The sequence below is a fragment of the Falco biarmicus genome, chromosome 3, assembly GCF_023638135.1.
Source record: "Falco biarmicus isolate bFalBia1 chromosome 3, bFalBia1.pri, whole genome shotgun sequence".
Classification (NCBI taxonomy): Eukaryota; Metazoa; Chordata; class Aves; order Falconiformes; family Falconidae; genus Falco; species Falco biarmicus.
Window position 1 is genome coordinate 109,295,479 of NC_079290.1, and position 22,302 is coordinate 109,317,780.

The 22,302-nt window shown below is 56.8% G+C and overlaps 1 protein-coding gene across 1 annotated transcript; it reads left to right on the plus strand.

The window, feature by feature from the left end:
* The first annotated feature begins 5,122 nt into the window (after nucleotides 1–5,122).
* On the plus strand, nucleotides 5,123–20,724 carry WNT4 (Wnt family member 4). The gene is made up of 5 exons (XM_056333626.1): nucleotides 5,123–5,536; nucleotides 16,866–17,101; nucleotides 19,249–19,380; nucleotides 19,713–19,855; nucleotides 20,083–20,724. The coding sequence occupies exons 1-5, from the start codon at nucleotides 5,460–5,462 to the stop codon at nucleotides 20,548–20,550; spliced, it is 1,056 nt and encodes a 351-aa protein (XP_056189601.1). The 5' UTR covers nucleotides 5,123–5,459; the 3' UTR covers nucleotides 20,551–20,724.
* Nucleotides 20,725–22,302: the final 1,578 nt, after the last annotated feature.

Here is a 22,302-nt window from a genome sequence, read left to right on the forward strand (position 1 = left end):
CTGTTCCTTCCGACCCTGGGTTTCTATCCCCAAAGGGCTCTGCCTGTACAACTGAGCAAAACAGGTCAGGCAAAGGTGTCATAGAAGGTTAAATGGTAGTGACCTGCTACAGACCACGTAGCTAAGCCTAAAACAAAGCTGCCTCGTCTATCCCAACCCCATGCCTTGGGACAAGACGTCCCTTGAACTTTGCTTAGCCACTGCCTGGCAGGCTGCAAGTTGGCTGGGCCAAAACCACACCAGTAAGAGCATTAACAGGTTGGGTAGTGCCGAGAGAGCTGGACCAAGGCGCATCCCCACAAGCTCCTTCGGAAATGGTCACACGCAGGAAGAGAGATGAGGACGTCCCTCAAGCTGAGCTGAGCACCTTGGCTTTGGTAACACCACCGGGTGCAGGAGGAGGTCTGATCGGCAGCATGAAGACAACGCCACCGCAAGCCACGAGTGGTCAGAAGGGTTCATCCATGCCAAGTCCTTTCCTGACCATCACCAGCCTGGTGGCCACCTTTGCCATCTTGGTGGCCACCATCCCTCCTCCCAGCCCGCTCAGCTGAGCGTGGCTCCCCACCAACTCCTGCAACGGGGGATGAAGCCTCCATGCTCCTGAATGCCTGGGGGTATAATAAGCATGGAAGAGGAGTCGATGGGGGTGTTATGTATCCAACCAGCCTGCAGTCTCGTTTGCAGGGTGAGTAGGGCAAAGGTTGCAGTCGCTGGCTGTCACTCCAACGCTGGCTCGCTGCACGTGCCCCGCCGGTTATGACCACTTGTCCAGCACCTGGATCAAGATTTGTTGCAGCAGTGCTACAATCTGTTTGGGTTGGACGGCACCCGGGTGAGCCATGAAGTCAGTTGTGATATATTTTAAACCCTGGAGCCTGGAATCGTGATACAATCTCCTCTGCAGACAGTACAAGCCAAGGGACAATTCATTCACAGCCCTGTGCGAGAGGATATATTTGGCTGGTGGAAAACTTGGTTCTTTCTGCAATGGTACAGTTTGAAAGCGTTCACCGTATTCAGGGGTGCTCTTCAGTTCCCGCATGGACAGCACCCACAAATTCACCACAGGCACTCCTTTTTCCCAGATAAACTTTCCCGTGTTCAGAAACAACATCCAAAAGCAAAAACCTTAAATCCCACTGTGACTTAAAGTCACTCTGCTTTTTTTTTTTTTCCAGTGCCCAACTTGACAATAAACTGAGAGGCGTGAATTTTTCCAGCCTCGGCACCAGGTTTCAGGTGATGGCACGGCAGATTTGTTAGGGCAGAACCGCTGTGCCTGGCGCTTTCTAAAGCTTCACACGAATAAATGCACATCCCCATTGCCACGCACGCATCCTGAAATGCTCAGCAATCCACGCGGCGCTAATCCTGTTGCAGCTGAAAAAGGACCATCTGGATTCTCTAGTGCCCTTCGTGCCGTGTTTAGCCGACCAGGTGAGCATGGGTTAGAGCAACCGCTCGCTTTCCGTTTATAATGGACTGGACACAGTTCTTTTGTCGGAGCAATTTTCATCTTTGCAAAGCTGCTTCTGTTTGTGGACTGTGCTCCTATACAGCACCTTCTCTGAGCAGTCATCAGCGCCGCTCTGAAATGTTTGGATAGTTTGAAATAAATTTCATCAGAAAAACCACAGGTTTCTATAAAGGAGTACAATTGTCCTGTGTTTTCTGGTATGGAGGCTCCCAGAACAGCTTCTCCTTTCTCCAGGACAGGATTAATACATGTACTGTTGCTAAGTGTCTGATATTTATGTTCCATTAAGTTCAAAACAGAATTTATTTCTATTCAGCCTCAACCCCCACAGCCTCAGATTCACCCGTGAGTTTTGCCTCCCTCTTTCTCACAGCTCTTCTCCCCGTCACACGGCTGAGATCGCCATCCCCACTGGAGACTACCCCACTTTTGATCCCATTTGCTAAGCCCCAGGGGCATCAGGAAGTCGAAAAGAACCTGTAAAATATCTCCCGCAGCCTCAATGACTAATAAATAGCACTGGTCAGATCCAGGAACCGAGTCAGAGTGCTACCTGCCTGCGCTTATTCTTCAGTGTAGTTGTATTTACATCGCTTAAATCCTCTGCGAGCTCTGTGCTTTCCCCTTGGCCTCAGAGGTGGGAACCCCCTTCCTGCCACCACCGCTGGGACCTTTTCCTCGCCTGTGACACAGTGATGGAGATTTCTCTGCAGCCTTTGAATAGAGGAGCACCTGGGCAAGCCTATGAAACACTCCTCAGGTGCATTTTATCCCGCTTCCCGTCCGCTGGGATATTTACACATCAAAGGGAGCCTTCTTATCTAATGGGGTTTTGATGTTTATTAAAGCAACGTATGGGCGGTAATAAAAAGCGCTGCGCTGCGAAGCTGGGGTCACCAGCAGGCGCTGAGCCCCCAGCCAGGGGTGACGAGGACTCTTCGCCCCTGGCTGCTGTCCCGAGAGGGTGGCATGCACAAGGCCAGGAGATCTGGTACCTCCTTGAAACACCCTCCTGGATCTGGCCTTTCCTCTCTTCCACATCAGCTGGGCTTTGAAGTCTTCAAAGCAACCTGGCATCTTACGAATGAGGGGCCAAAAGAACCTCGCTCAGGAAGCGCCTAGGGCGATGGCAATGACCGAGTGGTGCTCCACAGGCACCTTTGACAAGACCAAGGGACCCCCCTCTCCTGGCGAGTGTCCATTTCCATATTGTGTCCGCTCACACTCATCATCTCCTCCACCGCCCAGGCTGTAAAATAAACACCCCTCCTGCCCTGCCGCGTCGTTATCGTCTCTGCAGACAGCTCCCACTGCACCTCCCTCCAGGGTGACTCACTCCAGATGTGCCTGCATCTGCCTTCCCTCCAGCGCGGGGCTCCCACCCATCACGCTGTGAACGCCCTCCCAAACCAGACCCCATGCTGTGACTGCTGGAAGTGGCCAGGTACCCTTGTCCTCCGCGTGTACCTCCCTTCCTGCTGGGTAAGTCGGGATGTTCCCCTCTGCTCTACCTGCTACGCTGGAGACAGTGGCTTGAACCTGCTGCAGAAGCAGGTGGACATACTCTACAGCTCCTCAGCCAGGCCAGGAGAGGTGTCATGGTTGCAGGCAGGAGGTGGGAAGGGAAAGGGAAGGTGGAGCAGACCTGGAGGGAAACATCTCGAGGGGTGCTGCGGCCAAGTGGCTGGAAACCTCCACCACTGCTTGCAGGGTGAGGAGCAGAGTGCTGGGGGATCTGCATTCCCAAAGATCTCCTTGACCCAGCCAACCTGCCCTTAACACAGGGCCAGCGACATGAGCCTGGAGCCAGGCGCTGGGAGGGGATATCACCGGGCAGAGGAGCATCACGAATCACCCAGGGATCCATGTGAAAGGCCCTGGGAAATCAAACTGCGGCATCTCATGGAGGTCTTCCAGCTCACGGCAGACACTCGCCAAACCACCCTGCCATCACAGCTCCCCCCGACCAGAGCCGCAGGGTGCCCTGAGCCTGCCGGCAGCGCTGCCAGCCCTGGCACCAGGAGCATCACAGCCAGGGATGCTCCTCAGGCTGCAGGTACCCGCGCCAGCCAGCGTGCCCTGGGGACCCCTGCAGAAATCCGGGTCCGTGCCCATCCCTCCGGCTGAACTTTCCGGTGTTCCTCCTGGCGGGGGAATAACACAGCAGAGCGAAAGTATGATATTCCCAGGGACCCACGTGGCTTTGCTTCTAACCTCGCATTCCCCTTAGTCTTCCAATTAGCTCTTGCCTTCCTGACGACTTCACTCAACACCCAGAGCGATTAGAAGCCAGAGGAAGGCCACGGCTTTGTCTCCAACGATGAGCCAGATTAATCAGCTCCAGTTGCACTGAATTACCCGGTTGGGGCTCACAGCAACAACCTCCGATTCAGCCAGCATCCCACTTTCAACCGGGATAATCAGCAGGGACGTGAAAGCCAGATGAATGACTAGGTGAGGGTGGGCTGCTGCCTGTCAGGAGCTGGAATATAAGTCAAAGCACTTTGAAATTAAATCCTCGCTTTGACAGGGAACTAATGCAGCGATTTTAAAGTAGGTGTAATACACTTAGACAGGCATGTGTGCAGCCCAGTGCAAGTTGCCGTGCTTTGAATAAGTGCGTCCCAGCTCCACTGAGAGCAGGAAAATGGAATTGAAAAGACAAAGGGAATTTTGAATAGCTCCAAACCAGCTTGGCAAGATTTTAGAGATGGTAGCAAGAGGTTTTAGTAATGGACCTAACTAACAACATTGTCAGGAGGAGATTTGGTGCGCGGTTGTTGGCTGCCTGGGATCTTAGATTTCACACCAAGCAGCCATCTCGTGTTGCTCCCGGCTTTAAATTAAGTCATTTGCACCCGCACGGACTGCTGGGGATAGACGGAGGCATGGTGGGTGAGGGAGGAGGTCGGGATCCCCACCACATCTCCTGACCTCCAGGGCTTCAGGGATTCCCAAGGGCTGACCTTCCTGGAGAACTCCACAGGTGGATTTGATCCTGGATCCTTGACCAGGCATCACCACCGACAGGCACAGCCCGGAGCCCACGGCCAGGGTCCTGCGGCTGGCTGCTACCGAGGGGCTTCACATCCTCATCCCTGCAGCCAGCTGCTACCAAGGGGCTTCGCATCCTCATCCCTGCGGCTGCTCCCGAAGGGCTTTGCATCCTCATCCCTGCGGCCAGCTACTCCCGAGGGGCTTCGCATCCTACCCCTGCTGCCAACTCCACTGCTGTTCCCTCCTGATGGAAGCCCCCAGACCCCTCTCCTCACCAGTGAATTTCCAAGTGCCAAAACTAGGCATTTATCGTGAAGCCTTAGAAAACGGGATTTGGGATACCCCTCCGGATGGAAGGTGGTGGTGAAGGGGAAGGCAGTCCCGGAGATGCCAAGGCTGCCCCCACCCCCCCCACCCCCCGCAGTGTGGGCACCCCCAGCGCCAGACCCCATCCAAGGGCTCCGCTTTCCCACAGCCACGCGGAAATTCTCCTAAAAGCCCCAACCGCGAGGGGAGACCCACACACACACACACTTCGAGACACCCCCAGCCCTCCCCGCACCTCCAGGAGGAGCGACCCCCGAGCCCCCCCGCACCCCCGGGGGGGGTTGGGGGGGTCGGGGGCGGGGGGGGGGGGGGGCGCAGCGGGGCAGCGGGCGCCGGCAGGACCCCCCCGCGGTGCCCTCCCCGCCGCCGTCCCGCCCCCGGGGGTGTCCCCGGCGGGTCCCGCCCAGGCGGCGGCGGGGCTGGGGCGGCCCCCGGGGCTGCCCCCGCCCCCGGCCCGCCCCCGGCCCGCCGCTCCATCCCGGGATGGGCCGGCCGAGCTGACAGTCGGGCTCGGCGGCCGCCGCGGGCGCATCCAGCGGGCAGCGCCCGCCGCCCCGCTCCTGCCCGGTGCCCACCCGCGGCGGCGGCTGCCCCGGCCGGGCGGGGGGCTGCCGCCGCCGGCCGCCCTCCCCCCGCCCCGCGCCGGCGCTCCAGGATGAGCCCGGAGTACTGCCTGCGCTCCTTGCTGCTCATCATCCTCGCCACCTTCTCGGCCAACGCCAGCAACTGGCTGTGAGTAGCCGCGGGGCGAGGGGAAGCGGGGGGGGACTCGCCACTTGTTGATCCCCCCCTCGGGGAGGCGGAGCAGGTGCTGCCGGGGTCGGGGTGCGACATCCCCCCCCACCCCCCCTCTCCCCGCGCTGTAGCGATGCTGCCGGGTACCCGGCGGGACACCGGGCTCCGTCCCCATCGCGCCGCGCCCCCTGCGCCCCCCCAGCTCTGGGGGCGGGGGTCGCAGCCCGGGCAGTTGAGCTGCGGGGGGTGCCGACCCTCCCCAGCCGCTCGCGTCCCCTGTGTCACGGAGGCTGGTGGGCCTGGGGCTGCTTCCCGAGCCCCCGTCCCGTTTTTATCCTTCAGCCAGGAAGCTGGACCACGCCGGGGGTCGGGGCGTGGGGTCAGCGCAGGGGTCGGGGGCTGGCGAGGTGCCGTGCGGGGGCCAGCGGTCCAGGGGAGGGTTGAGCAGGCCTGGGGGTGGCCAAGGGTGCCAGCCCCGGGGGGCTGCCCACACCTCGGCCCTCCGCTCCCGGCCACAGCGGGGGGGGGGGGGGGGGGGGTGTGCTGTTGGATGCTGCAGGGAAGACCGGTGACATTGGGAACCCGCTGAACAAACACTGAAATAATGTGTAAGGTAAACAGGGGCGGAAATCATTCTGGAAAATTCCTGCGTGTTTGCCAAGGCGGTGGGACTGTCTTCTGGGGAGACCCCCCCCCCCCCGCCCCCAAGGGCAGAGGGGATGGAGCACGACAGCACTTTCCCACCTAACTTTGAACGAAGGCACAGGGTCCTCCTAATTAATCTGCTCTGGTGGGAGATGGTGCTTCCCCTGCTCCCGACGTTGCTGGCTGCCGTGAACAAATTAGTCCCCGCTGTGGGGCTGGGAACGTGGGCCGCCTCCGCATCACCTCCCCATCGGTGGGTTAGCTACAGCCTGACCCAGCGGGGGGTCCCTGGGGCTGTTGGGATGAAAGATCCCAAGTGGCTTGTGCCTCTCCTGCCACCTGTGCTCAGGTGGGCATGGTCCCACGAGCGCATCCCTGGTGTCCTCATCCCGTGTCTGGCTCCCGTCTCTCCTGCCTTGAGATTTGGCTGGCTGGAGGCTGTGGGGTGTGGGTGGGTTTGAGAGGATGCTCCCTACGCCCCGGGGAAAGTGCCAGGTCAGCAGCATTCTCCAAGTGGCCTGCCCATGGGAAAAGGTGCTCGCCCATCTGTAGCTGCCTGGGATGCGTTAGCACTTAGTCCTCTTCCCCTCCTCCTGTGCCAGATGGAGCCACTTGCGCGCCACGCATCTCCAACAAGTGGTGGGTGGATCATAGCAGCTCTCAAGGTGGTCTTTTAAGCTGTCATGCTTCTGGCGAAGGTATATCGGGAACTGTGGGAGCGTTTTTCCTGCAGGGAGAACATCCTGCTGAGGAAGCCTTGCAGGACCTGGCAGGTCCCTGGAGAGGAGCAGCCTTGGCTGCCCTGGGACGGGCATGGGGAACTATCTGGCAAAGGGGGTTTTGTGAGCGAGGTCGACATGGATGTGCAGAGGTGGGACCCCCCAGGTCCCCGGCGCCGCGCACAGCTGGGATCGCATTTGGGAAGCTGGGGAACAGACGGGGAGGGCTGTGTGCAGCCGTCCGTGCTGGCCAAGCGAGGGGGTGGGCGCGGGGGGCTCGGCGGCCGGAGAGCAGCGGGCTCATTCCTGCCAACAGGGGAGGAAAAGCAGATCCATTTCAGTGCCTTTGAAAGGAAGGGGGTCAACTTTTTTGATGTTGTAAATGTATTGTGATAAAAGGATCGTCCGCCGCTCCGTGCTTTTTATCCTTTGCCTTTAGGATTAAGACAATTCCCATTGTTTATCTTCTCACATCAGAAACAAAGGCTGCCGGAGGCAATAAACAGAGTTAGAAGGATCCCAGGAGTTATCAGATATTCGAGGAATGAGTGTGCCTCGTATGTCTTCGCGAAGCCTCACGCGTGTGGGCTCCGGCGTGCTCTGCCTTATCATAGTGCTCGGGCGCTGCCAGCCTGTGCCCAGCGCAGCGGGGCCAGATCCAGCCTCGCCGCCGCGTGTTTCCACGCATCGGCATGTGCACGGTGAAGTTTGCTTTTCCAGAAACCTGCTGGATTAGTGATTAAGCTCAGTGGTGACTTTTTTTTTTTTTTTTTTTTTCCTCCCTTCCCTTAAAGCTGCTTTCAACCTGTCCGGACTCGCATTCCCCCAGCGCTTTGGAAAGACGCTGCTTGCAACACTTGAGCTGAAGGTTTCCTGTTAAGCCTGGCTTGGTGGGGAAGGGCTCGGTTTGGCCATGCAGATGGTGTCCTCTGAGCCACCCCATCCCATATAAAAGGGAGATGGTGCAGGTATCTCTCAGGGGGATTGCTCTGCCTTAGCAGGCATAGAGCTGGAAGGGACTTTGCTGAATCTTTTCATTAAACAGACCAAGCTACTTTCCCTCTGGTTAGGAAGCAAACCTCAGGTGTGTTTTCTCAGTGTCTTGAGTTTAGGGAGTTGCTGCTTGGCTTACTGCCTATCCAGAAAACCTCTGTTCTTCAATCTGAAGAGATGCTCTGTTCCCGCTTCTTGTGAAAACCTTCAGGCTGGCTTTTCTTCCTGCCTTTGGAGGCTCAAAGAGTTTTAAGGCTTTTCCTCCTGCCTCTTCAGGCACAGAATTGTAAAATTAAATAAAGGGCTGTCGTTAGTGCCTTTTACATCTAGCTGGTTGTGCCCAGCAATGTCCCTCCGGCTTCTGCTTTGTCTCTGGAGGAGCCCCGGGATGTGCATTACGCAGGGGAAGGGGCTGAGTTACTGCCCAAAGCAACTCGCGTTTCACAGGTTTGATTTGGCTCTTGAACCTGCACGTGCAGTGATGTGGTGGAGTTTGGAAGCGTGTCATCTCAGTGTGGTCCAAAACCGCCCCGATGCTGGGAGGTGTTTGGGGGGGGGGGGGGGGGGGGGGGGTTTAGCCCTATGAGCACCTCTCTGAAGCTGGCGTGGGAGCACCAGGCTCCAGTTTCAGTGGGAGGTAAGGGGCCAGCAGCCGTTTAGTTATTTATTTGTTTCTTTATCTGTTTTGAAGAGAGGGAAGTCCACCTGAAGAAGTGAACTAGAAAATGTGCAAAGTGGGGTGTGGATGTAAGCATCCCCTAACCCCATGTGGCACTGGGGCTGCCGTGATCCAAAGCTGTTTGGGTGGTTTGAGTGATGAGAGTCAAACCCCTTGCCCAGAAAGCATCGGATACAACCGGGCAGGGGTCCTTTCTGGGTGAGACCCCTGGTTATCAAGCTATCTGAGAATCATTACAGCCTCCCTCCGTTTTTCTTGCAGCTACAAGTGGCTTTGGAGGAGGGTCTCCATATGGATGCTGGATAGTCTGAGATGCGGTTATGCTGCTGCCGAGCAGGGTGTGCCACCAGCAGCTCAGTCTACCCCCTATTTACAGGGGTTTAAAACTTCCCTCTGGGCTTGAGACTTGGCTTAAAGGGCTAGGAGCACAGATGGGCTTTTAAACCCTTTAAAAAAAAAAACTGAATTTGAGCACACTGGGAAAGCTTGAAGACCTTGCAAGTGTCCAAACAAACCTGGCTAAGCAGCTGCTCTCTAATAGTAACCACTTTTGAGGGCTGGAGAGGAAGGGATAAAAGGAGTTTGGATTTCTCCGGACCCCTTTCATCTGAGTATCACAAGGTGCTTTGCAAATGCAGGGCCCGCTTCTCCGTGCTCGTCCCTGCCAGCTTTGCCGCAGGGATGTTGCAAGAGCAGCTTGAACGGTCATTTTGTGCTGCCTTGGGTCATTGTGCAATGTAGAGGACTTGGGAAGAAGCGTGCCTGGGTCCTGCGCTTGCATCCCTCTGGTTTTAAACTGGATTTGATTTATTTTTGTTTTAAGGTGAATCTCCCCGGCTTGGGAAGAGCAGGGAGAGCTAACTTCACCTTGAGCCTGGCTTGGTTTAATTTTGCACAAGATTTTTCGCCTCATCGTCGTGACTCTCCCGTTTTCCACCTGGTGAGGAACCGGTCCAGCATTTTCCTGCTGGATGCCGTGCCGCTGCCACGCTGATGCAGCAGGTGCAACTAGCTCCAGGGCAGAGCTGCTGCCGCCGAGCCCCGCTCTCCTCCCTGCCCTCTCCCTGTTTTGATGCAAGGTTCTCTCCTGGTTTTGATACACCAGGAAGGTTCCCCAGTCCTGTCTCCTCTGGCAGCTGGGATGGTGGCTTGCAGTGGTCGGGTTTGATGGATAATTTCCTCACTTTGAGGGTCACTGTGGGTTAGACAAGCAGTTCTCCACTTCTGGGGTGCCCAGGTCTCTTTGCATCGCTCTGGGCATCCTGCCGGCTCCATCAGGTTGGTGCCTGCAACCAGGGACACCCATTCCCCCAGGCTGTGGGGAGGGAGAACAAAACCAGCAGCCTCCAGCAGAAATATAATTGAATTTTTATTTCCTTTTAAGTCTTAGCTTGACAAAAACAGCTCATTTTAGCTCGGCAATGAAAATGAGCTGGCTTTAAGGGTTGCATCCTGCAGAGGCAAGAAACCTCTGCTGGTCTTGGTGCTGGACTTCTGACCAGTTTGGCTTGTCTCTGGGCACTGGCCCTATCTGGTGGGAAATCTTCAGGGCTGCGTTTGCCAGGGTATAGGAGAGACCTGTGCTCTCTGGCTCGCCAGCAGTGATGGGCATCTCTATCTTTTCCTAAGGAAACCTTAAATAAAATGACACCCCAGGCTTTAGCAGCAGAGCCTTGTTCTAGGGAGGATGGACGTGAGCGAGATAAAACCACTCTGCACCCCAGATTGTGCAGAACTGGACCAGCTCCAAGCATGAGCAACAGCAAGAAGCAGATTCCTTTTTTGCCATGGTTTGCTGTGACTTCATGAGTCAGAATTGGACTTTTGCATTGAAGCAAAAAAAAAACCAAAAACACGTTACTCTGCTGAGAGCTCCTGTCCTCTCCATCAATTCACCCTTGCAGGTGGAGAGAAATGCATTACAGCCATTTCTTTGGGCTTTCTTAAAATGATGAAATTACTGAGCAATCCTGAGGTTAACAGTTTCCAGGAGGTTCTTCCGTGTTTCCTTACAAGTGCATCGATGCCGACTCTTACAATACTTGGTAACTTTTTTTGCCTTAAAGCTTGAAAGATTTGCAAATCCACAAAAATCTCAGTCATCCAAGGCTGCCTGAACAGCGGGCTCTGCTCTGGGTACAAAGTGCAGGTAACCTTTGTTTGGCTGCAGCCCCAGGGTGTCTGCTCCCCCATGCCTGTGGGGGACCCCTGACAGCACCTCCCAGGCTCCCCAGGAGCTGCTGCCATGGGCTGTTGCAGTTTGCAGCTGGGAAGGTGGCGTGCAGGATCTGCCTGGCTCAGCAGAACTGGAGCCAGTATTGTGCTTTCACTAAATTACTGGGGAGGGGGGGGAATTAATTGAGTATCTTGGCCGATGGAGAGCAGCCTGGGGTCTGTTGCAAGTTGGGCGAGATCAAACTAATCCTGCAGAAGGCTGCTCTCACCACGGATTTGCAAATTCGAATCGAAACTAAAAACTCCTCAGGTTTGCTCCAACCAGATCTAACCTGAAGCACTGCACGAGGGGAATTCCCACGGAGCTCAGCCCCGTGGCCTGCGCTTGCCTCCTCTTGCAACAAGGCATTGCTGTTGTATGCGAGCCCGGGAGCAGCTTCTATCGACTTCTGAAGGAAGATGCGGTAAAGGGTATTTCCTACACATCCAAAGCAGATTTCCAAAGTGGATGCTGCTCCCAGCCTCTCCCCAGCTTCTACCCTGGTCTTCCCCATCACCAAGTGGAGATGTTGCCCCGGGATGCTCAGAAAGGGCATCTTGGGACCAGCAGCCAGGCCACCTCGCTTCCCCCCCGAGCCCTGTGATGGGGGAGGCAGGCCACCAGCGATGCGTGGTGCATGGGTGGGCGGGTGTTTTCTAGGCGCATGTGGTGTTAGGTGCAGGGTCTGAGGTGCAGGGGGGACAGGATTTGAGCTTGGGCAGTGGAGCTGCGTGCTCAGGTCTGCGGGCAGGTCGTGCTGATCATGGCAGTGCCTCCTCCTGCGAGACTGTTTCAGCATTTGTTGGTCGGAGGTGGAGCTGAGGGTGTGAAAAGAGCCGTTTCAGCCAAGAGATGACACTTGCAGTAACTGCGATGGGCAGGACTGAGCCCGAGAGCTGCTTTTCTTCCAGGGAAGGAAACGGGCTCTCAGATGATGGCTTCGGAAATGATGCTTTACGCTTTCAAGGGATGGAAAGGCAAGATATCTCATCCTAGGAGGGGGATGCCTGATCTCTGGGAGGGAAAAGACCTGCTGCAGAGCCATCAGCTGGAGAAGAGCAACCTTGCAGGGTGCAGGTTCTCCAGCAGATCCCGACAGGAACGTGCCGGAGTTGGCAGACCTGCTGAACCGTGCCGAGGACGTGGGTGGTACCAGCAAGCCTGGCCCTGCTGGCACAGGCAGAGTGGCACTAAGCCCACTGCAGGACACCACAAGAAAGCACAGAGGGGGATCTGTGGCCACCTAGAGTATCCTTTGACCTGCCAGCCCTGCGACATCTCTCCGTGCCTTCTCTCTCTGCTTGGAAGGGGAAAGAAACAAGGAAGAGATGATCCCCTTCTCCATAGCTGTGGGACGGCTCCTTGCGGTGCCTGGTCAGTACCTCTGCATGCATCCATCCATCTATCTTCATGCTCTTCTGTTTTTTCCATCCTAAACAAGCCTTTTCTCCTTCCTCAGAAGAAACCTGTCTGCACAGGGCAGCCTCAATCCTAAATACAACCCGGAGTCGCTGGCTGACTATGCAGCCAGCCACAAGATGCGCCACTGATCCAGGCTGGCTTGGCTCCTCCACAAGCAGGGAGGATGTTTGCAGAGGCTGCCTCTCGGAGAGGAGCAGAGCTGAAGCATCTTTGCAATTTAAAACTTGGAACAAGCTTCTTGTGGCCTTGGCCGGGCAGGTATCCCAGGCAGGCTGAGCATCTGCTGAACGAGGTGAAGCTTCTGAGCTTGTCTGGCTTCTCAGCATCTCTAAGTGATGGATCAGTGATGCTGCTGGCTGTTAGCTGCTTCAGGAAAATATTCCCAAAATGAAATAATACAAAGAGTTCTCACACTTGAAACTCATTTGTTTCAATAGAAGAAACACCAGAGATTTCTGCTTTCTCCAAGACATCTGCTACGTCTTTCCTGGCCCGCCTCTATTGAGAATTTGTCAATGACTCAAATTTCCACACCTTCCCATGGCAGGGAATCTCCTCCCCTCTCCTTCTGGCTCTATCTGCCAACCGCTGTGGTTCTTCCGATGGTTTTCTTGTCATTCCACCAATTATTCTTCCTTCTGAAACAATTATCATCATTTTAATTTAAGCAGGGCTTCCTCCTCCCCACCCCACCCCACCCCTCCATGTTGTCTGTGTGTCCCCCCCGGCCTTTTCCAAGCTCCCTGGATTTGAGGTTTCCTTATTTGCCATCTTGCAGGGTGGATCAATTGCAGCTGCTTAAATTACGGGGCTTCAGTCTTGATCTATATGCTGTGGATGGGGGAAAAAAAAAAGGAAGGGCTGTCCGTCAGTTTGGTGTTAAAGCAGTGACTTTTATTAAAATGGAGCTTGTTCTGTGAGTGACTCTGCTGGATGTGAAGGTGGGAGAAAAGAAATGTAAATGCCATGGTGAAGCAAGAAAACAAACCCTGAACAAACGGCTTGGGCAGCAGCTCACCCCTTGAAAGATTCTTTGCCCAGTCTTAGAAAAGGAAGAAAATGTGCCGTGATTTGGGTTGGGGTTTTTTCCCACTGTTTTGAGGCTGTATGTGAGACTTAAGCCATGATCTGGAGCTCTGCACGACCACCAAGATGTCATATCAGGATGGAGATCTGCACCGAGTCCTTGAGTGGGCAGGAGTGGTTGGGTTCCCCCTATTGCGCCTGCCTTGCTGTATGTGCAGGTAGGTGAAGGCTCTGTCTGTGGTTTCTCCCACCTCAGTCCAGGAAAATGAAGCCTGGAAGCAAGATCCTCCTTATGGACCAGGCGAAGTGTTAGAGCCGCGTTTCCATGGTGACTGTGGGATGCTGCGGATGGATTTGGTGCCTTGCTTGGGCTCCACAGCCCTCTGTGTGTTGTGGGGTAGAAGCATATTTGAATGCTGGTGAGATCTTTGAGTGCTGGTGAGGGCAGAGCAGGTTTCACAGCTCTTATCTCACCCTTCAGCTGCTCCGGAGAGGGGAAGGGGGTGAGACATTCCTGCCCAGTGCCGCTGGATGTGTTGGGGAGAGATGCCATGTGAAAGCCTCAGAGATGAGGTCCTCCAGCAAAGGTCCTTCCTTACATCCTAGACTCAACCCCTGGATCCCTCCTGGACCAGGGACCAGGATGGGAGCCTCCTCCTACTGTGAAACCACCGGGGGTCTCGGTTGTTTTTTTTAAACAGCGATAGTACTCATGGGGTGTAGGAGACTGGTAGCCTGATGGAGCCATGGCATTTTGGGCACAGTTGCCTCCATCCCTAGGGAGGGGCAGACGTGGCATGGGTCGAGGAGGGATGATGGCACACAGAGGACCTGTCACGGAGGATTGAGGCCAGAGCACTGTTCTGGATAGCTTCATCTTATTTGCCTGCCCTGCAAAACAAATTACCAGACCCATTTTTGGAGAGCTGTACCTATCTTTGAAGCATCCTTGGCCTTCATTTTATCATTCCAAACAGCATTAAATGCTTGTTGGGGAGGCATCTTATCAGGCGCATCTACTTGGAAAGGCTTGAAAGGCTCCTGTCACGCTTTTCTTCATGTGTGCTTTGAATTTATAGCTCCCCATTGCCTGGAGAATCCCACTGAGCTGGGAAATATATTAGAAAAGGAGATGATGCCCCCATCCTGAGTGGAGCTGATATTAATGGGGCTGTTACACCCATGGCGCGGTTCCCTCCTGCCAAGGTGCCTGCACTCGGGTCAGGCACTGACTCATTGCACGACCAGCCCCGCTGCTGCGCAGGAGCTGCTTCCCTGCTATGATAAATGCTGCTGAAGTTGCAGGATGGGGGTGAAAGCCAAACGGGCACAAGAGGTGAGTTCCAGAGGCATAATCTGGTTTTCTTGGCTTCCAGGCTTAAATCTGATCGACTGACCCACGGTGTCTTGCGGCGAATCTCACCGCTTTGCTGTGTGTCTGTTTCCCCGTGCCCAAGCTGAAACGATGGCTGGACCTGGAAGGGGACAGACCTGTCACAGCCACTTCAGGCTCGCTCAGCATCAAACATCCTCGAAGCTCCCAAGGGCGGATTGCTGCCTTTATCCTGGCTCAGCCGACTGCAGCAAGATGTGGGAAGGGCAGTTGTTGCATCCCATGTCTGGGACCGCAGCATGGGGCCGGGGATGCTTCTTGCACGGTGTGGGGGGCCAGCAGGAAGGTGGCAACCCTGGGTTTTGCCACGGTGAGGGTTCCAAGCCAGCCATCTGCAGCAGGGAGCCGCGCAGCCATGCCCTCAGAGGAGCAGAAAGCCTTGGGCAGAGATGTTTAGCTGGTACAAAGGCTAGAAGAGGACTTGGCTCTGAAAGCAGGGCAGCCTGCCACTTCCCGCTGTCCGAGAGGCATTGCATCAAGTGATCTCCGCGCACAAGGAAAGCTGAATGCTTTTGACGGCTCGCCATGCAGACTCCCCACGGACGCTGCAAGCCAAGCCGGCTTTCTCACCGTCTCCCACGGCCCCCAGTTGTAAGCGTGAAACCAAGCTGGTGAATAATTCTGCTGATGCACAGAAGAGAAAATCCTGTTCTCTCCTCCTGGGGCAGACTGGCAGGGCTAATGAGAGGAAGAGGCTGTGACAACTTGATTTTGTGGCTGGAGTCAGCAGATCTGGCTCCTGGGACACATGGGAACAGGCAGGGAGCAGGAGCCACTTTTGCACAGTCACTTCTCGGAGGCAAGCAGGGCTTCAAAGGAAAAATCCTTAGCAGGATGTCGCAACTTGGGAGGAGGAGGCAAAAAAACAAGCAAACAAAAAACCCACAAGCTCTGTAGGGCTGGGAAATGCAGAGTCAAGGAGTGAGGTTTCCAAAAAGCCTTCGCTCGGGACCCACATCTCTTGGTGCAGCTGAGGGAGCAGCGTGAGCTGACGCCGGTGATTCCCAAGGACGTTAAAGCTCGGCACGTGCAAACGTGCATTTTGCCTGTCCCACGTAGGGGACCTCCCTTCCGCATGGCAGGATGGGGCTCCAGCGGTGGCAGTGTCACTTAAAGCAGGTGCCAGCAGCCACGGGAAGGAGGGTGGCTCAGCTACGCGCGTGCTGGCACAGGCAGCTGTAGATCTTGGATTATCCAACGGCCTGATGAGCCCTTGGACAATCTGACCGGGGCTGCCTTAAGCCCCCTCTGGGATCCAGAGGCTGGAGCGGGAGGATGGACCTGGGAGATGGGTGAGCTTGGGCACGTGCAGGGGGTGGTGGGGTGGGTTACTGGGGTGGGCAGCATGGACCGTTGTGCCCCAGCACTCGGTGAGGAGATGCCAGGAGCTTGCAAGGCGCTTGCCCCAAAGGAGTAAGCTCCCTCCTGCCTCTAAAGCCCAAGAGCAGCTCTGTAACTCCTTCTGCTGAGGATGGGCCACGGAAAGCAGAGCACCTGGTCACCCCCACACAGGACCAGTCCTTTCCAGGTCACCTCATGGCCACGTCCACGAGCTGTGCTGGTGGAGGAGATGCCCAGCACGTGCGATCTTACCCACGGCAGGCTCCTGATTCTGTCCTGCCCACCTCAAGCCCTGCTCGAATCCCAGGTGATGGGAAACCTGGCAGCTCCCGGAGGCCATCCCTGCCTGCTGGGGGCCGGGGGAGCTAAGAGCAGGCTCCAGGAGGGAAGTGGTTTGGAGGGTGATGTTTGTCGGTGATGAGCACAGCCACGCTGCGGGAGCAGTGTGGCAGCTGGAGCTGGCAGCTGAGCCCCTGTCCTGCTTGTTTTGGCTGACTTCAGAGGCCTCTGGCTTTTCCTAGTAGCACTTGGATGTGCCGGTACTCAGGAGACCTGACCGGGCACATTCAGACAACGCCGAAAATATCTTCCTTGCAGGCAACAGAGGCAAAGGGGAGCCAGCAGCTGGGCTCCCTGAGAGACGGGGGACCAGGCTGCAGAGGGAAGGTTGTTTTGCTTGGGTTTGCTCTCTGCCAGCCAAAAATGCATCCTGAGGAGCCACCGCAGTGGCACATTGAAGGTGACCCCAGATGGGCACCAGGTCTCAGCTGTGGAGGAGATGAGAGGGTAGGTCTCCTTGCCTTCTGCAGTGCAGGGTGTCCCAGCTGAACACGGGTTTGTGCTCCCCCGAGCCCTCCTTGCCTCCTAACCGGTCGTGCTGGCTGTCGTGGCAGGTACCTGGCCAAGCTGTCTTCAGTGGGGAGCATCTCCGAGGAGGAGACCTGTGAGAAGCTGAAGGGCCTGATCCAGCGCCAGGTGCAGATGTGCAAGAGGAACCTGGAGGTGATGGACTCAGTGCGGCGCGGAGCCCAGCTGGCCATCGAGGAGTGCCAGTACCAGTTCCGCAACCGCCGCTGGAACTGCTCCACGCTGGACACCCTGCCCGTCTTCGGCAAGGTGGTAACACAAGGTGAGCCATGAGGATGTGTGCCTAGGGTGCTACGTGGGGGACTGGCTGCCACAGCAGCCCGGTGGGCTGCACGGGGGTCTGGCTCGCCTGCCCCTGAGCCGGCAGCTGCAGGGAGAAGGGAATGGCCTGGTGTTGGATCCTGGGGCTGACCAGCCTTCCCTGGGCGTTCAGCAGGGCTCTTTTCACAGTACAAGGGGCAGCGTATCCAGACCCTTGGAATTCCTCAGCTGCTGGGTGCTCCCTCTCCCAAACCTTTTTTGCACCCAGAGGGTGCCCATTGCATGGAGGCACCAGCCCAGGGCATCTGGAGAGCCCGGACCTTTTACAAGGACAATTCCAAGCTCGGGTGAGGGCCCTAAAGTCACGCTGTGGTCTAATCTCTTCCCCACCAAGCCCAGGAGCCGCTCTCCACAAAGCCGTGGCTGCGTTCGCATTTGTTTGGTCTCTTCTCCTCTTCTCCGGGCAGCCGAAGCGATGAGCGCTGCCAGAGGAGCCCTTGGGAGGACAGCCCTCTGCCGCCCGATGGGAGTAAAACACATTTTTTTATGGATGGACCCTCCGAGGACATCATCATCATCGCCCACCACCACCCAGCTGCCCACCTTCGGGGGGGGAGTTCTGGCCAGGGCAGCCCCCAGCCCATCTGATCCCAGCTGCACGCAGGCGTCCTGGAGGCACGGGGCTGTGATGAAACCAAGCAAGGACCCAGAGCAGCGGGGTGAGGAGACGAAGGGGAAAGCCCCTCCGCAAGCCCTGGAGACCACCAAAGCAGCCCTTGGCTCCCCTTAGGTGCCGCCTGTGATGTACCCTCTCGCCTCCCATCCCAGGACCCATAGACCGAAGCCACCCCCCGGCTCCTTGTTTGACTTTCCTCCCCTCCACACAGGGGTGAAGATCTCTCCTTGTGAAGGTTCAGGGACTGGAAATACCAGAAATACCAGAAACTAAAAGTCGTCTCTTTTTAGGCAGCCACAGCACAAACCGACCAACACGATCCTACTATTAACCTCGATTAACTTGGAGGCGGTTCAGTCCCCGCGCTGGCTGGGTCCTCCCCAGCCGCTGCCGCCCAGATTACAGCTGGGCCACCAAAGGCTGGGCTGCGACCACCAAAGGAGCTGCCCTCTGTCCGACCGGCGAGCCAGGGTGACATCTGCTTACAAGCCATCCCCTCCTCTACCCCAAGCATGGGGCTACCCCAAACGCCAGCCCTCCTTGCTTGGCGATGGAGGGGCCGTGTCCTCCACCAGCCTTGGAGGATGGTGAGGACTAGGGTGTTGTGGGAGCTGATCCCTGGCTACGCCGCCCTGTGTGTTTATCCCCAGGGATGCTCCCTGACTTCCCAACCAAGTGTTTCCTAACCGTGCGGCACCACAGAGGTAGATGGAAGAGCTGGGAAGGGGCTGCACCCTGGGGACCGGCGAGGTTTTGCAAGGCGCTTTGGGAGCGGCATAGGGCTTCGCAGGGTGGTTTGGGAGGTGCTGGAAACCACAGGACCCTGTGTGAGAGGATGGCAAGGAGCTGCAGCTGCAGGGGATGTTCCTGGACATGGAAAGCAGGCAACTAGTTTGGATGCAGGAGGGATTTCACGGCAGAGGTGCATTGCAAGCACCAGGCAGGACAGTCTCTCCACATAAACTCTGGAGAGCTCTCCCCACGTTGGCAATACAGCCATCGCCACGTTGCCAGGTTATCATCTGCCCATCACATCCACGTTTTTAACCTCGTGGGGCAGTTCCTGGCTCCTTCACTATTGCAAGACAGGGCTCTCGCTGCTGCAAATGATCTCCCAGCACCGAGGTGTCTCTGCTGAGACTGGTCCAGGCTTGGCACTAAGCAAAAAGCATCCCTGGGAGCAGGGAGGATGGAGCATCCCACGTGGGGTACCCCATTCTGGGAGGAAGAGACAGAGCAAAGGGTTTGACTCCATAGCTCTGCATAGCGTGTTTTGCCAAGAGCCAGTTTTCAGACCAGCTTTTCAAGGGTGCAACACCAGCGTTAGGAGGGAAGAGGAGCAGAGACACACACAACAGCCCACCAAGGGGCTTTGGCCACCTGGCTGCACCCCCACACACACCCCCAGAAAGCCCCCTTTGCATGCCTTGGACTTGCTGCCACGTTTCCCACCATCGTTTGTACTGTTGCAGGGACACGGGAGGCAGCATTCGTCTATGCCATCTCTTCGGCAGGGGTGGCCTTCGCAGTGACCCGAGCCTGCAGCAGCGGCGAGCTGGACAAGTGTGGATGCGACCGCACGGTGCAGGGGGGCAGCCCGCAGGGTGAGCATGCAAAGAGCAGGGGGGGGAGACTGAGCGGGGATGCAAAATAGCCAAGCATGGAAATGCCCATTCTCTGGAGCCACCCTGAAAGGAGGAAAAAACAAAATAAAAAAAATAACCAAACTCAAAAAACCCTCCTGTTAGTCCCCAGGAGTGCCCTCAATTTTGGAGCATCACCCATGGGGGAGGGAAGGTCGGTGTGTGTCCCCGGTGCCCCAGACAGCCCAAAGACAGAAGGGGGGGCAGGTCAGCTGCATTTTAGGAGGGGCACGGCTGCAGGGGATAAGCAATGCGGGGTGGCTTGTCCATCTCATCTGTGCTTGCTGCCTTAGGCTTCCAGTGGTCGGGCTGCTCCGACAACATCGCCTACGGCGTGGCCTTCTCCCAGTCCTTCGTCGACGTCCGCGAGAGGAGCAAAGGGGCCTCTTCCAACAGGGCATTAATGAACCTCCACAACAACGAGGCAGGGAGGAAGGTAATGGTGAGGGGGCAACCTGGGCAGCCGGCGCAGCTGTGCAGCATCCCAGCTGGGCTCCGCAGCCGGCGCTTGAGCCGTTTGGGCTTCGTTGCATCCCGTGGGCTGATGTACAGCAGCAGCAGCGCTTCCTGCACCACCCTCCCAGCCCCCATACGTCCCACCCTCCTTGCCGTGTCCGTCCCGCGCTGACCGTCCCGTCTGGTTTCTTGTCTCTGTCCCTCCAGGCGATCCTGAACAACATGCGGGTGGAGTGCAAGTGTCACGGCGTGTCGGGCTCGTGCGAGTTCAAGACGTGCTGGAAAGCCATGCCCCCCTTCCGCAAAGTGGGCAACGTCCTGAAGGAGAAATTCGACGGTGCCACAGAGGTCGAGCAGAGCGAGATCGGATCCACCAAAGTGTTGGTGCCCAAAAACTCCCAGTTCAAGCCACACACGGACGAGGACCTCGTCTACCTGGACTCCAGTCCTGACTTCTGTGACCACGACCTCAAGAACGGGGTGCTGGGCACCAGCGGCCGGCAGTGCAACAAGACCTCCAAGGCTATCGATGGCTGCGAGCTGATGTGCTGCGGCCGAGGCTTTCATACGGACGAAGTGGAGGTTGTGGAAAGGTGCAGCTGCAAATTCCACTGGTGCTGCTCCGTCAAGTGCAAACCCTGCCATCGGGTGGTGGAAATCCATACGTGCCGGTGATGCACGGAGGGGAGCAGCCAGCCATCCCCCTTCTCTAACTGACCCTGCTTCTCCCTTGCCCCACGGCCAGGACTGAGGAAGTAACCCAGATGCTGCAGGGAGAGCGCAGCTCTTTACAGAGACACAGCCCCAGAGAAAAACAGATTTTAAAGAAAAAAAATATTTAAAGTTTAAAAAAATCGATCATTGTTGGGTTTTTTTTTTTTATTTGCTTTTGTTTGCTTGCTTTATTTACTGCTGAAGCCAGAGCCCTGAGCCCCTCGGTGTCCTGGGCCAGCAGGGACATGTCTGCTCCCGGTGCTGGCCGGGGACCCATGCGATGCCTGCTTTCATCAGATGGGCTCCTGCCGGCTGCGGAGCATTGCAGACAGGAGGTGTTTAAGCCAAGGTTAGCGTTACGCATTCGGTATCTTCTATCACAGTTATTTTTATTTGTTTAAGGCATGCACTGAGCATCCCGGCACGCTGCTTGCCTTGGCCGAGCCTCCGGAGGGGATGGAGCGCGGCCAGCCTGCGCAGCCAGGTGCCTTGCAGAGGATGGGCAGATGGTGACGGGGTGGCACCGTCCCCAGGAGTTACGCTCCATGTGGGGAGAGCCCAGCCAGAGCGATCGGTACGTGAGGGGGCTGTGGGATGCTCCTGGGTCCCCTTGTTGTGGGATGCTCAATGGCCTCCCTGGGCACTGGATGGATTTTGGAGCAGCTCCAGTGACCACTGATTTCCAGAAGCTCCTCAGCTGCTGCCCAGGGCTGTCGCGGGACGCAATGTTCTGACTGTGCTCCCTTTCCCCTTGAAAGCTGCCCTCCCCCATCACTTCTCCAGCATTTTGTTCAGCTGGAGACTGTGAAGAGGGTCCAGAGAGGCCATGGTACCTACAATCCCATAACTTAACGGAGCTGGGAGCTGATGGGACAAAATCCCGGGGGATTTCTTTTCCTCTGTCCCATCATTGCCCCCACCTTGTTCACCAGCATCCCACAACCAGGTCTCCCCTTCTTCCTCCACATGCCTGAGAGCTCTGAGGATGGTCCCTGTCCCGTTGGCTGCTGAGAAAACCAAAAGCATAAAGTGGAGTCGTTGTTGGGGCTGGGGGAAAGATGCTGCTGGGGAGAAGGGCTACGCTCGTGCTCTGCCGCTGTCTGGCCCTCAAGAAGCGTGAGAGGAGGGCCGAGCCGGAGGGATGCTGCCATGTGTGCCCCGACCACTGGGATTTAGCGCAGCAGGGCCCCAGCTGCCCTGTCTGGCTCCCTGCAGGCTGGCCTGGAGCGATGCCACGAGGATAACGCACTGTCCTACCCCCTCCGCCTTCCCCTCCGCCTGGGATCCTTGCTGCTGGGCTGTGGGACGAAATATTTGGAGAACTAATAAGCAGAGGGGCACTGCGAGGGGAGGTGGAAAGCAAACCCGTTCCTTTCTCCCTCACCCACTTGTCTGTGAATCGAAAGGCAAAAGGGGAGCAGAGAAAAACCTCCCAGTGGCACGCGGAGCCAGCAGGAGCATCCGCAGGCGGCGTGGCGAGGACCCACCCTGGGGTGGCATGGCCAAGCCCTCCCGCGCAAGCGGAGAGCTCCTGTGTGGTCCAAAAAAGCCCGGACCTGTGCCCATCACCCGCTGGGCTGGAGGAGGGGGTCCTTGCAAACCTGCAGTCTTGGTTTTGTCTCTTGCTTCATCTTGAGAGGGGAAAGGTTGGGGGGGAAGGCGCAGACGTACGTGAGATCCCGTCTGTGCCGTGGCAGTGATGGGCTGGGGGAG